Source organism: Chanodichthys erythropterus, chromosome 20, assembly GCF_024489055.1.
Source record: "Chanodichthys erythropterus isolate Z2021 chromosome 20, ASM2448905v1, whole genome shotgun sequence".
NCBI lineage: Eukaryota > Metazoa > Chordata > Actinopteri > Cypriniformes > Xenocyprididae > Chanodichthys > Chanodichthys erythropterus.
The window spans coordinates 27,098,324-27,115,958 of NC_090240.1; the positions used below are offsets into that span (position 1 = coordinate 27,098,324).

The 17,635-nt window shown below is 37.7% G+C and overlaps 1 protein-coding gene across 2 annotated transcripts in view; it reads left to right on the forward strand.

Annotated features, from left to right (window-relative positions):
• LOC137009749 (kelch domain-containing protein 8B-like) overlaps positions 1 to 17,635 on the forward strand; it is a 136,730-nt gene that overhangs the window by 21,366 nt on the left and 97,729 nt on the right. For both annotated transcript variants that reach the window (XM_067372220.1, XM_067372221.1), the window contains exon 3: positions 884 to 1,731. In XM_067372220.1, the coding sequence (XP_067228321.1) occupies positions 1,341 to 1,731 (391 nt within the window). In that variant the 5' untranslated portion in view covers positions 884 to 1,340. The remainder of the gene's footprint in view (positions 1 to 883; positions 1,732 to 17,635) is intronic.

Below are 17,635 nucleotides of genomic sequence, written 5' to 3' on the forward strand. Positions count from 1 at the left end.
AGAAGCTAGATATTTTTAAGTTTTAAATATAGGTATTTTTTCTTAAAAATACTCATTACTTCTCTTCAGAAGGCCTTTATTAATGCCCGTGTGCCATTTGGATTATTTTTATGATGGATGGATGCATTTTTGTGCTTCAAAGTCTGGCCCTCCATTCACTGCCATTATAACTTTGTGTTCACACCGCCGGTGGCGAGAGCGTCAAAGTGACGCTAGTCTTTCATTTTCAATGAGAGCCGGCGGCGAGCTCCGACGAGAGTGACGCAGCGCGTCTTGGACGGTGAGAGCGTCGAGGAGAGCTGAAATCAGGTTAACTTTATGGTAATGAGCTATGACGCGGTTCGGCGCCAACCAATTGGAATGTAGAGGTCCTCGCTTTAGAGGCTTCTGACTGGTTGACGCGACTTGACGGTGTGAACGCACGGTAAAGCTGGAAAGAGCCAGGATATTTTTAAATATATCTCCAGTTGTGTTCTTTTGATAGAAGATAGTCATATACACCTAGGATGGCTTGAGGGTGAGTAAATCATGGGATAATTTTCATTTTTGGGTGAACTATCCCTTTAAGATTTTTTTTCAAGAATTTCATTCTTTTAATGAGTCTTTTTTTCTTTATGACATTTTTTTTTACTTTATGCCCTCCCCCCAAAAATACCACACTGAATTTTAATGTAAAAATTAAAAACATACTTTTCATAGAAAAGATTTATTCAAGTAATTGTATGTATGAATTGCATTTTTAATATATTTCAGAATACATTATAGATAAAAAGCAACAACAAATTATGCATGGGATTCACCAAGTAAATTGATCTCATTTGATTATATTGTCTTTTATCTTGCGCTTGCTTTGTTACTGTCTCTCTTTTACTCTTCCTCACAGCGTCAGGCATGAGGGTCACACAGACACGTTTGGCAGGGCTACAGAAAGGGATCCAGCTACACGTTCCACGTGGATAAATTAGTTTATTTCGTGTCGGAGTTACACATTCTTTCCATATTTTTTTACAACTGCACAGCTCGTGGAAGACGACGGGAAAGACTTAAAAGGGCCTGATGCACCTTTTAAGAGCAGCGACAAAAATGAATAAATCATCAAGAGGGAGTGAGGGCTAGTTCTTCACAGACAGCGCTTAAGGAAACGCTCCCCCCCTCCCCACACCTGCCGGCTCCGAGCGAGCGAGAGCTAGAACTGAGGTCTCTGGCAGACTGACAGTTGCAGCCTCTCCTGCTCTCTAGCCTGGTGTTTTGTTGATGCATTTGCCTTGATTTTCACGTTCCTCTGCCCTCCCCCTCTGTGCCCGTGTCATGCTCTGTTGCCGGCGTGCCGTCCTGGAGCCATGCCCATCCCCGAGATGGCTTTGAGCCCGGTGAAGTCTCTGTACTGGGAGGTGTTCCCCTCCATGGCCACGCAGCGGGTGTACTGCACGCCCGTGCTCTGGGCCGGGCGCCTCTACGTGCTGGGGGGCTGCAGTGAGAACGGCCTCCCTTTGGACTCTGCCGAGGTGCTGGATCTGGAGAGCCAGCGCTGGTGCGAGCTGCCTCCTCTCCTCACCGCTCGGGCCGGGGCATCCGCCGTGGCTGTCGGAGAACAACTGATGGTCATGGGAGGCATGGATGCGCAGCAGAGCCCACTGGCCTCGGTGGAGGTGTATCACCCTGACGAGGGCAAGTGGGAGAGGAAGACAGGACTGGGACAGGCCTCCATGGGCATCACCATGCTGGAGAAAGGTAAGAAGTGTTTGCTCCTCATTTTGACCAATTCCTTGTTGAAAAGACCTGCATTGGATGCTGGTTTGCGAGAGTGCGCGGTTTGATCTGCCTCATCGAATAAACTGTACTAGTCAACTAGCATCACCATCAAAGTTTTTTTCTTATTACACTGCAAAAAAAAATTTTTTCCAATTAAAAGAAAGTCTAAAAATCCTTAACTTGAAGCAAAATTAATATTTTCAGACTTGTTTTCAGAGACTGGGCCTTTAATTATGCTAATTTTCCTTACCCTATTGTCAAATTAGTCATGTATGAACCTGTCTAAATATTGTTAGTTTATGCCTTATTTGACAAAGGGGTAAGAAAAATAAACTTAATTACAGGCATTCTCTGAAAACGTCATAATATTTTATGCTGTTTTACTCATAGGATCGATGACATTAAGCATATCCTTGGGGAAAAAAGTGTTTATGTTAGTTTCTTTCTTAGAAAAGTTTAATAATCAATGAAAAGTAATGTTTTCCTTACACCTTGAATGCATGTAATTTTACACATATTAATCAGTATTTTCCATATATTTTATTATCATATATAATCATTTATTTTTCAAGGAAACATTTTTTTTTTAATTAATTTATATCATGACTTTTTGGTACGCTTTTGTACGTCGCACTACATGACATTTTACAGTCTGAACTGACCTGCCTTATAAAGAGTCAAAATATGTAATCTTTTAAAAGACTAATTGACCTTGACACATGGTCATCTCTGTAATGAAATTCCTGTTTGTTTTTTTTTGTTATACATGTTTCTGCATGTTATACCACATGACTTTGATTTGATAGACAAGTTTTTCAAATATTAATAATACTGAAGCAGTTTTTTTTTTTACATTTTCAAATGAATAAAAATAAGTGTACGCTTACAAAGCATGCAAGGTTGTTTTTTTTTTTGTTTTTTTTATTTAATTCTTTAAATCTTTTTATTATTTTTTTTTTGATATTAGGACAGCTGTAACACCCTGACATTTTTTGGCCAATTTTGTTCCCAAAAGATGTCAAACTGAATTTTAATATAGAAATGATAAACATACTCATCATAGAAAAGATTTATTCAATTTATTGTATGCATTAATTGCATTTTAATGTATTTTAGAATAAATAATAAAAAAAGAGACAAAAATAGCATCATGTCATTGACCAAGCAAATTGATCTAATTTTAAGGATGTTTAGATGTTGTTGTTGTTTCTGGAAAACAAGACAATAATATTTCTTACCCACATCACTGTCTCGTCACTACAAGTGTATTAATTTCTGCTGTTGTAGTTTGTCAGACTAAACTGTCATTGTTTGGTTCTCAAACCACAGTGAGCAGCAGTGTGTAGAAAGACATCAGACTGTAATTGGGGAAAACAAAGTTTGCTTCCTCTCTCTTTTTTCTGCTGTTTCCTTTCAGAGCACGATTAGCTGTATAATCTCGGATGCTGTTATCTTTGGTACAATCACTGCAGTTGTAAAGAATATCTCTCTCTGGCCGGCGCCTCTGGAGTGCTCCGGATATACTAGCACCAAATCAAGGCATCAGTCATGCCACACAAAGAATTACACTGCAGAGAAAAGTCTCTCTCACAAACTCTCCCTCCTATCTGGCTTGTGTAGGTGTTTGTTCAAGTGACAGTTTATATAGTTTGAGACCCCAAGGAGGAGTGTTTATTCACAGGGATTCACTTCTGCTAAGCCACATTCCACCAGCTGAGCTGAATTTTATTTTTGTTTTCCGCAAAATTTAAAGCATTGATTTCATCTTCTGCAGTCAGTGAGACTGCAGAGTTCAGACTGCACGATTTTCAAAGCAGTCGGGTCACTGTTCTTTTCACACTGCATGACTATATTGGCCAGCATTCAGTCGCTGCTGTGTTCAAACTGCACGATGGATCGGCGACAGAAGGTTTCAAACTGCATGACTTTACAATAGGAAGAATCGCCGACAACTCTGTCTGGCATGCAAACTACGTTTCACAACCAAACACACGCGAAATGTGACAAGGGAACACCGTGATATCATGCTGCAAGACCGGAGTTGTTATTATTATTAAAATCGGTAGCTTGCAATATGAATTGCCGGTGCGCTGATTTGCAGCAAAAAAAAGAATATGGAGGAGGAAATGGTTGGGGAGACTGTGGATTGTGTGTTCTGCAATGAGAGTTGGAGGTAAATGCATAACTTTTCAATGTGCTGCTGTTGTGGATGGTCAAGCAAATGTTTGTGCTTTGTTTCTGTTTGATAGAATTGTAATGTTTATGTGAATGAAGCCATGCTTGCTGATATTTTGGTCTATAACTCCTCTCCGAACTCCCCGCTGCTCTGTATCTTGCTCTCTCATTGGCTGTCGGTCATCGCCGATGTAGTTTTCAGTCAGAACACTTTTCACACTGCAGGTTTTGAATCGCCGACAGGTCCAGATATTTAGCATGCCAAATATTCTCTCAGATCGCATCTTTGCTCATTCACACTGCGTGATTGTCACTCGCGTGAACGAGCTCCGATTTGCCTGTGATTTCGGGCATTTGTCTGCGATTTCCCAAAACCTGTCGGCGAGCCAAAATCGGGGCTAAAATCGCTTTAAGAACCGGGTAAGACCAGATTTGTTAAGATCATTGAAATGATCCAAGAATGAGAGAAAGTTCAGAAGTCTTTTGTCCTCATTCACTTCCTTAATATTTGAAAACATTTTTGTTCAGTAGAAGAAAGCAACTCAAACGAGTTTAGAAGGACATGACATTATTTACATGACTAAATAGTTAGAGGATTTTATTTTTTTAGGTGAACTATTCCTGTCTTTTGCTACTGTACCTTTAAGAGATATAAATGACCTCTGCTATGATTGACTAACCTCTTTGCATGTAAAAGAGTAACACTGCTTAGACATGGTAGACTTGCTGTCAGGTACAATTGATCTGAATTTGTAGCTTCTTTTGTGTGTGAAAGAACATGAGCACACCAGGGAAGGAGCTGCAGGATTGTGTGTTTATCCATGTGCATTTGTGCGTTTATTATTATCCCATGTCTCCATAAAATTGTATTCATTTTTAAGCACCAAATCATACAAGAATATAAATACCAGCATGATCCATGCCTTGCCTTATTAGAACAAGTGCATGCAAATTGCCATATGTCACCACCATGTGAACTAAACCTGAAAAATGTTATTATACAGCTTTCTTGAATGCTTGTTTCTTACTGGTCAAATATTTTCGTATAATGACCGATAATTTTGACCTTTGTCAATGGCAGCCATCCTTATACACATCTCTCCGTGGTCTTTCTTCTTGCATAATAAAACATTTCCAGATAATTCAAGTACATTTGTTGTTTAGACTAGTTATGGACAGGTACAACACACAGCAGCTTTACATCAGCGTTCTTTCGTGACCGGCTCTAGTTCGCCTGCACGAGCACAGGCTCTGCCTCTGGCTCCAGAACAGCGTCCTCCTGATACTGTGGATAATCTGCGGGTCGGGCCAAGTAATAAAAAAATAACATTCAAATTGATGTGTTGATTTTAATAAAGGCACAGAACTCTTATTTCGCGGTAAGACGCAACAAACGTGCGTCACTTTTACTTCCTCTTTGATCTTGTTAATAATAATTAATTTTTTGAAGAATAATTGCTGAGTGATTTACATACTGAATTTTTGCATTGAAAACTAAACTTTATTAAAACTATTTGCACTGATTTATTGTGTTGGGTAAATTTAGTTAATTTGTGCTTATTTATTCCCTGCAGTGGCTCTGGAGATGAGTTTTGAGTCTGAAAAAAAAGTCAACAAAGTTAAAGTCTAAAACCAAAGATTTTTTTGAGGTTATGTAATCTTGTTTAAACAGATTTTATAAAATTGGTATCGGTATCGTCTCGGTATTGAAAATTTTTGAACGATACCCAGCCCTACTTAGTAGTCATTTAATAAATGTTATAATTTCAGTCAGGACCTCAACAAATTAAAGGGGTTTTGTATCCTCGTGAAGGGGTTTATTTTCTGACACACAAACCACTTTCTCACATTTTTTAATTGACAGTCTATCACGTCACCTTTTACTATTAGTGTATCTTGTGTCTCTTGTGTCGCAAAACACATTAAGGTCCTGAAGCAGGTCGTTTGAAGCCATAATTCAGTTCTAGGTTTTAGTATCAAAGACCTCTGTTTTCACCTCTCTCTTTCTGTCAGTGGATCTTGTTCTCTTTGATATCCTTCACGTCATCTTAGAGACAAAATGCTTTGAGGGTCCAATCTGTATTTGTATGGCTTTGAAATCCCATTTTGCTTTATTGGACACATTCTGTATCCGAATATCAATCTGGGTCTGAGCCAAACCATCTGGATCTTGTAAATAACATCCCATACTGGATTTGATCTCAATGTTTAGGAAGAAAAAGACTTTCTTTTTTTTTTAGCTGATGCTGTTTGTGATAATGACAATAATAGAGACTTGATCTGGAGAAGTGCAGCTGTGGCCGGTCAAAACCACAAAGGTCCTTTCTCATATTTATTTCTGGTGTTGTCTAGCGAGACGTTTGAGTGTGTGCTGTGGTGTGAGGACGTGTCAGAATCGTGCTGACCTGTTTGTCACTGAGACAGCATTTGGAGTGGATGGCTATTTAGGTAGACATGGTCTTTTTAATTTCAGACTAGCAATCTGAAGACAATATGACTGTCAGCTAGGGTTGCCAACCATACTATAAAAGAATCATCCTGTGTTAAACCCAATGCAGGATGCATTTTGTCTTGTGTTTTAGTGTTTTGCTCCTGAAATACAGCTTTGGCATTTGTGTCAATTTGGTGTCAATGTTATAAATTACAGAATAGAATGGAAAACATGCATATATATAGTTTTCTGCTGTTACATGCATATATTTACCATTACAGTAAAAATAGAAATATTTTAGAATATTATTACAATTTAAAATGACTGGTTTTCTAATATTTTTAAAAATGTAATTTATTCCTGTGATTCAAAGATGAATTTTCAGCATAATTAATCCAGTTTTCAGTGTCACATGATCCTTCAGAAATCATTCTAATGTGCTGATTTGCTGCTCAAAAAGTATTTCTTGTAGTAAACAACTTTGCTGCCTAATATTATTGGTGAGATTCTTTAAAGAATAGAAAGCTGAAAAGAACGTTAATTTGAAATAGAAATCTTTTTTAACTTTAAAAGTTTCTTTTACTCTCACTTTTGATCAATATAATGCATCCTTGCTGAATACAAGTATTAAATTCTTTAAAACAATATTACTGACCCCAAACTTTTGAATGGTAGTGCATGTATTTTGTGAATGGTAAAATAATAAAGACAATCAGTCAGTTTCTTGTGCATTGGTGCACATTTTCACTGGATTTGTTGCTTGTGTTCATTAAAAAATGTTGAATAAAAAGTAGGGCTGCACGATAATTGTTATTTATGTTATAAAAATTATAATCACTATTATTAATCACACTTACTCTCATTTGAAAAAAATAATAAATGGTTACCAGATTAAGAAGATTAAGTAAAAAACTGGGCAGAAAATTTATCCTTTTAAGAGAAAATCCCCATTTGGGGGATTTATTCTCTTAACATATGGCAAACCCAAGCAGGAAAGATTCTCTAGTGTTATGTGATTGTTGGCCATAACTTGACAATAATTTTTGACTTAAACTTAATAATTTAGATCTGCTCTGATGGAAAGATCCATTTAGATCCATTCTGAAGGACGACAACAACAACAACAAAAAAACTCCCCAAGACTTCCTAGCTCATCCATCCAGATAGCAAAATTCTGTTTTTACTGTTATTTCTATTCCTTATGTTCTATTTTTATTATTTCACATCTTTATGTAAAGCACTTTGAATTAACAGTGTGTATGAAATGTGCTATACAAATAGAATTGCATGAATTTTACTGGTGCATCCATAAAAAAAACAGTAATATCGGCAGATCTGATCTATCCATACATAATTACATAAAAAAAAATCAACAGATGCAATAAACTCATGTCGGTAAGGCATAATCTATGTGATTTGGTCTAATTTATTTTAAACTTTATTTCAGTCAAATGGTTACAGATCTTTCTTTGTACACATGTTTCTTTCATACACTGTCACTCTGTAACTCTTTGTTTACAGTGTGGTTAGTTACCTGCCACTAACACTTCACATACATCTTAAAAAGCATATGTAGTATATAGATAAAGGTCTTCCTAAGTTGTTTTAAAAAGAAACAGTATGTCGTAATTTTCTTCTGCTTAAGTATTCAACCCTCCAAACATCACACCTATGGGCCTGTGACACTTGACTCTCTCTCTTTCTGTGACTACTGCTATCTGTATCTCCCACTCTACCATCCCTCTCACTTCCCTGCCATCATTCGATCAAGAGAGCATTCTTGTTGCTAGGCAACAGGTGTGTAAATCTGTGTGTGTGTGTTTGCATTTGTGTGTGTGTTTGACCCAGAGACATTTTTAGAACGGAACAGGCTGAGTTGCAATGCCAATCCATGATTCACTCGCTGCTGTGCTACTCGCCTCTTTCCCTGATCACGAGAGGCAAAGAGAAGAGCTTATTGCCCTTCTGCCCCCTTAATACCCATAATGCCCTCTGTGTTCATCAGATACACCAAGAGAAACTCTCAATTCACTTGCTCTGATAGTCCATCTGTTTGACCCAAACAGGGTTTTTTTCACCATGTCCTCTAGTAGACACACTGGAGCTATGCGCATCTCTGCAGTTTTTACACTCACTTTCTTTTAAAAGAAGTACTTATGTTTAAGGACAGTTTGTCCATCTGTTACAGAAGCATCTTAAAATAAGCTTTTGGGTTGTACAGTAGCCCCTGGAGATGGTTTTAAAGTATGTCTCTGCTGTAATCCTGGTGGACCCACTTTTCTAGAAGTATGTGATTCAGGCTAAGTGAGCTTTTCCTCAGTGAATTATGCAGAAATGCGGTGAAAGTGCTGCTTCTTCAAAAGACAGCTGTACTGTACATGTAAAAATCGAGGTCAGCTCCAACAATGTTCCTCATTATTGAGCTCTAGAACTTTGTGATGAAATCTTGTTGTGCCATTAGATTGTGTTGATGCTAAACAAAGGCACTTGGACAAGAAAATGCATAAAATTTGCTTACAAAGTGTTGGGGAAACTGTAGCTTGACAAGCTACAAGCTATTTATGGTTTCAACAACTTAAACTACGGATGAATTCTGAATAAAATAATATTTATGTCTGTAATTTAAAGCATATATGCTTAGCTGTTTGCATTTGTACTGTGCTTTGAATATATATACTTGGATGAGCATTTGCATTTTTAATAACATTCAAGATGCTTCCATTTTGTTTGACATATATAATTTCATTAATTATACAGTAGTCGGTTAACACTCTCAGAATTCAGAATATGGATGGCTGGATGGATGCTCTTTTTGTCAGTGGAAATGTTTAAAATGAGCCCTGGACCACCTCTCCATAAATCTAGAAACTCTTATGTAATAAATTCTTGTAGCACATAAACATTTGTCATTGATTGAAAGCATATGCAGAAAGCATGCAAACAAGACACATGGCATCAACTCACTGAAGTGCCTGAGTGTTTGAAGTGTTTGTCTTGAGAAACTGACATGTGGTGTCATGAAAAATTATGAGACCACACCTTTTAATAGGATAAGGCCCTGCAGTCTCATAATTATTCATGAGACACTATAGCGCATTCTGTGATGTTTACTCCATGTTGATTACAGATGAAAATAGACCAAAAATTCCTAAATTAATAATTTTCCTTTTTAGTTTCCTTTTTCACATTGTCTGTACAACACACCCGCGACCATCCACAATCTATTTTAAAAAATATGCTTGATATGATTTAGAATCAGAACCATATTTTTTTATAGCACAAAACAGTAGGGATTTTTGAATCAACAATTTCTTTTTAAAGGTTTAATTTTGATTATCATTTTAGCATAACATGTTTGATTGACTCCGCATATTTAGTTGTAAGTAGGGTTCAGTATTGTTTAATTTAAACGATTTAGATTCCAATTCTGCTTATCGATTCTGATTCTTATTGATTCCTAATGACAGTAAGGTAAAAAAAAAATACCATGAACAAAAACCAACAGGCTAAAGAACACTTACACAAGGAACTTTTGACTATGGTAAAATACCTTTCAAAAACAACTAGCCTAACTAATATAAATTTCAAGAATTATTAAGGGAACACTCAGTAATTAAAAAAGAACAAAATAATTAGCAATTGCACAAATAAATACAACCGAAAAAAGATATGATTTAAATGAACAGTGTTTTTAAATAACAAGATAACTTTATAAATAAAATATACGTTACAAATATAGTTACAAAAGTTATTCAGTCAAGAACAGCGAGTGAATTTGTTGTTTGAATTATGTTATTGTAGAGACGGCAGCAGAACTATTAGGCTGCTGTCACTTTAAGAGCTGCACGGATCCAATATACTGTTACACATGCATTTTCTTTGTCCAACTGTGTTTATGTGGATATTTTGAAACCGTCTGTGTTTTTACGAAGATATTTTGAGATATTTTTGTGTGTATTTTGTCCTTTCAAGTGTAAAAAGATGCTGAAGAGAACTCAGTATCGCACACCTTATATTATGAGAGGTGGCTTTCTGTGCGTGTGCTTTGGATGTGTGTACAGCACAGAAAACAGCGTGGGTTCTTGTACTTGAATGGTTCAAAGTAGGGCTGTAACGATATGCGATATGAAACCGAAATCGCGAAACGCAGGTCCATGAACCTGTATCGCGATGTGAGAAGGCAGAATCGCAACACACCCCTTCCAACTCCCAGAGTTATCCTTCCTGTCCAGATCCAATGCTACCACATTTTTAAATTACTATAAGTATTAGGGGTGTAACGATTTATCGTAGATGGTGTGTCTCAATCAGCTCTCTAGTTCAGTAAGTGTTTCGGGCACACATTGAATCTTGCAAGCAGGTTTAAACGTTTCTCATGTCAGTCTCTTGCATGGTCGCGTGAGAAAATTCGTGGCTTTCTTTCACCACAGTGCACAGCAACGGCTGTGCTCACAGAAAAGCAAAAGATGCTTGCGATGCTTATTATTTTCAAATGTAGCCGCGCAGCAGGCGCGCTCATAATGGGATCGACGCGCATGCAATTCTCAACTTCTCAGAATGCCGCAAGCGCACCGCAGGTCGTGTGACAAGAATCAACCGATCAGCTATGGCCTTTCCGTAACAAAACATCAAAAGCTCAGCCGAACAGCTGATCATAGCTGTACAGGGTGGTTTTTATATCTTATCTCCATCAATATATCTCGTAGTAAAACTAATGCAAGGGCTAGGAGAGCTCAGTTCATGGTTGCATAGCAACGGCCGACGCCACGGGAGCGCAAGCGCTTTGGAAAAGAAGGAGAAGCGGTGCGGCCGCGCCTTCCACGCGTTTTTAGACGCGATATGTGAACGGCCCCTATTCATAATTCTAAGTCCATGTTAAATTTAACATTTTTTTTCAGTGACTGACAGCCCTATTCAACTGTTAATTTGAATACAGAAGGTTTTTATTAAAATTTTATATTTATTTATTTTATTGAAATTTGATCTTGTATGTACAACAAGGAAAATTATTGAAATTTGTTAATGTTTTTTTAATAAATCTTGTTTGAATTTCAGTTTCATTTTGTTCAAAATATCGTGATACGTATCGTATCATGAACTCAGTATCGAGATACGTACCGTATCGTGACCTGAGCGTATCGTTACATCCCTAGTTCAAAGCCATATTAAAATACAAACAAAGGAATCGATAAGAGGAGTCAAAATTTTAATTTAGGTACTTAATTATCTGATAACCAGAATTGGAATCGATTTTCAGTTCCCAACCCTAGTTGTAAGGATTAGAGCAAAATACAAGGCGTGAAAATAGCAATGTAGCATGATACTGAAAAATTTAAAGTTACTTTAAAGTACTTTAAAGTACTTAAGTTATTTGGTTAGTCCCCAAAACTGCTAAGAATATCTCCAAATTTTATGCTTTTATGTTTAATTATTTAACTTGTTATTATTATTATTTTGATGTTAATACTACTTATACTATTTAAAAGGATCATTTATTACTTAGAAGTATTTCATTCATTCATTCATTCATTCCATCAAAACCTTATGATAAAAATCAGCAGGTTCATTTTAACAATTGCTTTATAGTGTTTAGTTTCATGTTCGTTAGATTGAATCATGAATTTTGGCCAAAATATAGTTTGATTGCAGAGTTTTATTGGATTGCACCATCTTTGACTTAAATGGTTAATTGCATTTTATTTTAGATACAACAGTTGATGGGTCTGTGGAAAAAAAGTGAAGCTTTTTAGTTTTGTTTCACTTAAAATAAACAACAAAGTTTTCTGTTTTTTCAAAGCTGCAGTGTTTGTTGCAGTTTACAGTGCTGATAATGTTGTTTTTGAATGATATTACGCGAAGACAAGATGTGCAGTTCATCTGATGTGGCCTTGTTAGCGCATGTCTTAATGCAACCCATGTTGTGTGTAGGTGTGCAAGCTGCTGATAGAATGTTACTAGGCTAGCATGTGTTTGTCATTTGGTTATCACCACAGCCGTGAAGATGATGTCGTGTTTGTGTGTGCATGTGTTTGCGTGATCTCATTATATAAATTTGTCTGGGGAGTGAGCGGAGATGCAGATCACTATGGTAACACATCCATCTCTGCTTCACGTAGGGACGAGACAGCTGTGCAAACAAACACATTTTAAACTCTAAAATTCTTGAAAAATGAAAGTTTCACCTACTAATACATTCATTATTAGATGTGGTAACTTGTGACACAGATGGTGCTCAAAGAATACAATGCAGCTATTGCACGCACACGGATATCCTGACCGTAAGCCTTCATTACGTGCACACATTCATGCAATCTGAAATAAAAGATGCTGAAACCATTAGTCCCTTCCTCTCTGCTATTGTGCAAAGGCTGTTTGATGTTGCTTTGCGACCTCTGTGTTCAGCACACGTTTGATCGGTGTGTGGTGCGCGGGACACTTTCTTCTGAGGAAGCGTGAAGAATAGGGAAGAATACATATAACTGCTAATTTCCATCATCTCTCTCCATCCCATCTCTCTTTCTTTCTGACACCTGCATTTTTGATGCTCATCTAATTGAGCTGATCTAAATGCATCCTCAATCACTGTAGAGCTCATTAGTCTTCTGAAACCTGTGTGTGTGTGTCTGTGTATTTGGGTATGCTGTTGATTCTGAGTGTGTGAGATTTTATTGAACTTGTTTGTTTGTCCTTTGTTTAATTCACAGATCTTTTTTGAAGTCACATTGCCCTCAATACCTAAAATGTTATTGTAAATATATTAAATATTTCTTTCTGTATGTACACAATCACAGTTGTTGTCTAAAGTAGTTGCATTGAAATTATTTTACATCATGACATCAGGTGGCCACTCAATGAATAACTAAAACTGTACCAAAGTAAACAATTAATTATATTTATATAAAGTTAAGTGTGTGTGTGTGTGTGTGTGTGTGTGTGTGTATATACAGTGGGTACGGAAAGTATTCAGACCCCCTTAAATTTTTCACTCTTTGTTATATTGCAGCCATTTGCTAAAATCATTTGTTCATTTTTTTCCTCATTAATGTACACACAGCACCCCATATTGACAGAAAAACACAGAATTGTTGACATTTTTGCAATTTATTAAAAAAGAAAAACTGAAATATCACATGGTCCTAAGTATTCAGACCCTTTGCTGTGACACTCATATATTTAACTCAGGTGCTGTCAATTTCTTCTGATCATCCTTGAGATTGTTCTACACCTTCATTTGAGTCCAGCTGTGTTTGATTATACTGATTGGACTTGATTAGGAAAGCCACACACCTGTCTATATAAGACCTTACAGCTCACAGTGCATATCAGAGCAAATGAGAATCATGAGGTCAAAGGAACTGCCTGAAGAGCTCAGAGAGAATTGTGGCAAGGCACAAATCTGGCCAAGGTTACAAAAAAATTTCTGCTGCACTTAAGGTTCCTAAGAGCACAGTGGCCTCCATAATCCTTAAATGGAAGACATTTGGGACGACCAGAACCCTTTCTAGAGCTGGCCGTCTGGCCAAACTGAGCTATCGGGGGAGAAGAGCCTTGGTGAGAGAGGTAAAGAAGAACCCAAAGATCACTGTGGCTGAGCTCCAGAGATGCAGTCGGGAGAAGGGAGAAAGTTGTAGAAAGTCAACCATCACTGCAGCCCTCCACCAGTTGGGGCTTTATGGCAGAGTGGCCCGACGGAAGCCTCTCCTCAGTGCAAGACACACGAAAGCCTGCATGGAGTTTGCTAAAAAACAACTGAAGGACTCCAAGATGGTGATCCAATAAGATTCTCTGGTCTGATGAGACCAAGATAGAACTTTTTGGCCTTAATTCTAAGCGGTATGTGTGGAGAAAACCAGGCACTGCTCATCACCTGTCCAATACAGTCCCAACAGTGAAGCATGGTGGTGGCAGCATCATGCTGTGGGGGTGTTTTTCAACTGCAGGGACAGGACGACTGCTTGCAAATGAGGGAAAGATGAATGCGGCCAAGTACAGGGATATCCTGGACGAAAACCCTCTCCAGAGTGCTCAGGACCTCAGACTGGGCAGAAGGTTTACCTTCCAACAAGACAATGACCCTAAGCACACAGCTAAAACAATGAAAGAGTGGCTTCACAACAACTCTGTGACTGTTCTTGAATGGCCCAGCCAGAGCACTGACTTAAACCCAATTGAGCATCTCTGGAGAGACCTAAAAATGGCTGTCCACTAACGTTTACCATCCAACCTGACAGAACTGGAGAGGATCTGCAAGGAGGAATGGCAGAGGATCCCCAAATCCAGGTGTGGAAACTTGTTGCATCTTTCCCAAAAAGACTCATGGCTGTATTAGATCAAAAGGGTGCTTCTACTAAATACTGAGCAAAGGGTCTGAATACTTAGGACCATGTGATATTTCAGTTTTTCTTTTTTAATAAATCTGCAAAAATGTCAACAATTCTGTGTTTTTCTGTCAATATGGGGTGCTGTGTGTACATTAATGAGGGGAAAAAATGAACTTAATTTTAGCAAATTTTAGAAGCAGGAACAATGGGCAAGCTTAAGGATTTGAGCGAGTTTGACAAGGGCCAAGTTGTAATGGCTAGATGACTGGGTCAGAGCATCTCCAAAACTGCAGTTCTTGTGGGGTGTTCCCGGTGGTCAGTGGTGAACCAGTGACAGGGTCATGGGCGGCCAAGGCTCACTGATGCACTGATCAATGATCAGCATACTTTTGCTAGCTGATCACTTACAGCACAAAGCACATTTTATGTATTTAATATATTCTGGGTCATTTTTTTTTTTTTTTTTACCTTGCATGTTTTTAAAGGTGGAGGACATTATGCAACCTGTCCATGTTCACGTGCAAATTTTGTCTTGCTTCTTCCAAATGATAGATGATTTTGGGCCAAATTACAGTATAGTTGGATTGGATCACACCATCTTTGACAGTTAGTTGCATTTTATTATTTGCATTTGCCATTGTCAGAGCAGACCTATGACCCATTAGATTAGAACTAGTCTGAAGCATTCTTGGAAATGTAGTTGTTCTGTCCTTTTGAATGTTCATCAATCACCTTGATCTACGCCTGCAGACTTCATCAGGTTAGCTTTAGAGAAATCCCTCAGTGTACTTGAGCTTCTGCTACAATTTAACGCTCTGAAAGGAAGACGATTAGAGAGTTTCTCCCACAAGAAGTAATTGTCTCAGAGCTGGCGACTTGTAACTTTCCTCACCCCACTTAAAGATTATTTTCCTTCCCTAGGGGAGCTTTGGGGGATTGTGCTTTTCTGACAGTCAGTGCTTTTGCCGCAGGCACAGATATAGTCCACAGCTAAAGTGTTGAGCTCACTTTCACAAAATCCTGCAGACGTCTATACTTTTCACAATCTGTTCTCATGCATGTACATAGTGCCATAGATACTGTGTTTGCCATGTGTTTAATGCTTTCAGAAAATCTTGGGTTTGTGGAAATATAGTTAAAAAGGAGATTTTGGCATGACTACTCTTACCACCACCACTTCAAAAAGTTGTCCCATACAGAGTTTGTCCGGTGAGCTTAAGAAGCCATAACAGTTTTTTTGTAAGCAACACTTAAATGGAAAGTATTTCATTACATTATGGTAGTTTTTAATTTTTTTTTTTTGTTCTGTTTTTTGGGAGGGCTTTTCCCCCCTCTGTTGTGTTTTTGTGGTGCCATCAGCCTATCAATGTTGTTAGCATGTTACTGGCCTTCATAGTGATTTGTCACGTGATATTTGTGGCTCAACTAATCGTCTCAAAAGGGCTGTTTGGCTATGAACAGCTGCCATTGAGATAAATGGGAATACTGTTGGATTGCTTCCTCAAGATATTATAGACATCCTTCATCACTACGAAAAGCAATTTTCTTTAAGCACCACAGTGTTGACTCTTTCAGAAAATCAGCCTCCAAATGACTTGCTAGTAGTTTGTAAATATTAAACTGGGATAGGAGTATTTTAACAATGAAAAATAACCTCACTACACTATTAAGCCATAATCTTAAAGACAACCTAATCTGCAGTTTGTAACCCATAATACTTCTGTAATTGTATGCATTTTTGATTGAATGAGGAAAAAATAGACTAGATTTTATCCATCAGGAATGGACTAGATTGTGAACAGCTGTTACTAGAATGCAGAATGGATCCTGAACGAATGTTAAAACAGTAGCCCCTTTCACACTTTACTGGTAAATTACCAATTAAGAGATTAGGTGTGAACAGAACCTTTTCAAAAATTCCATTAAATCAGTTCTGGCAATTCCCCAGTATGAGTTATAGTAACATTACCAGTAAATTACCAGCATGATGCTGTGTGTGAACTAACAACAGGTTTACCGGTATGAGCATGTATGAGGTCAGAAAGCGAAGATCTGTTAGAGCTGTTTATGATAAGCTCCGCTGCTTTGGATTGATTTTCTATGTAAACATACCCAAGACGGAGGTCTAACCATTGTACTGCGTCTCCTGCTCGAAACCATGCTTTCTTTTCCATTCATCAGCGGCGTGACTCTGCAGTTATGGAAATTCCATATAGCAGGCAACAAAGCGCAGTGAGGGTTGATAGTTGGTACACCATAGCTCCAAAAGTAGACAAAATATTTATTGCATGTTCTCGCCAAATGTAACATTTCGGGCCATGTGGCTGTTTATCATCTGCAGTTATTGTGTACTGTGGTAACTGCAATAATATAGTAGCTAATATACGGCTTGTGTTTTTACGAGCGAAACTGCGTTCTGTGTGATCATTACGCCTGTCACTCCGAAGTAAAAAAAAAAAAGTCAAATTAGACAGAAGAATTGGATGAAGAAAATGGCTCAGCTTTTTAAGGTCTTTTCCAATGATTGACATCACAGAGTTTACCATTATTTTGGTACTGATGTGTGAATGGTAAAAAGATTAAAGGCCGTTGCTTGTGTGAACAGCACATTTGTGTATTTACTGGAAAAGTTGTTCTGGTAATTTTACTGAAATTTACTAGGATTACTGTGTGAAAGGGGCTAATGTCTAAATACCTATTTGACATTTTTTATGATCATCTAATAGCCTGTGTGGCCTATCCTATATGTGATGTCAGCCAAAAATGAAAGTTATACATTTTGATTAAATTCTACAAGACAACATGAACACAATGCTCTGATAAATCGTTCACAACAAGACCAGGAAATTAAAGTAAAACTGTCAACTTCATGTTGGCTTTAAGGTGTTATGTAGCTTTATTTCACTCTATATTTAAACTTATCAGTCAAGCCATTCATGATTTATTCAGTTTAAAG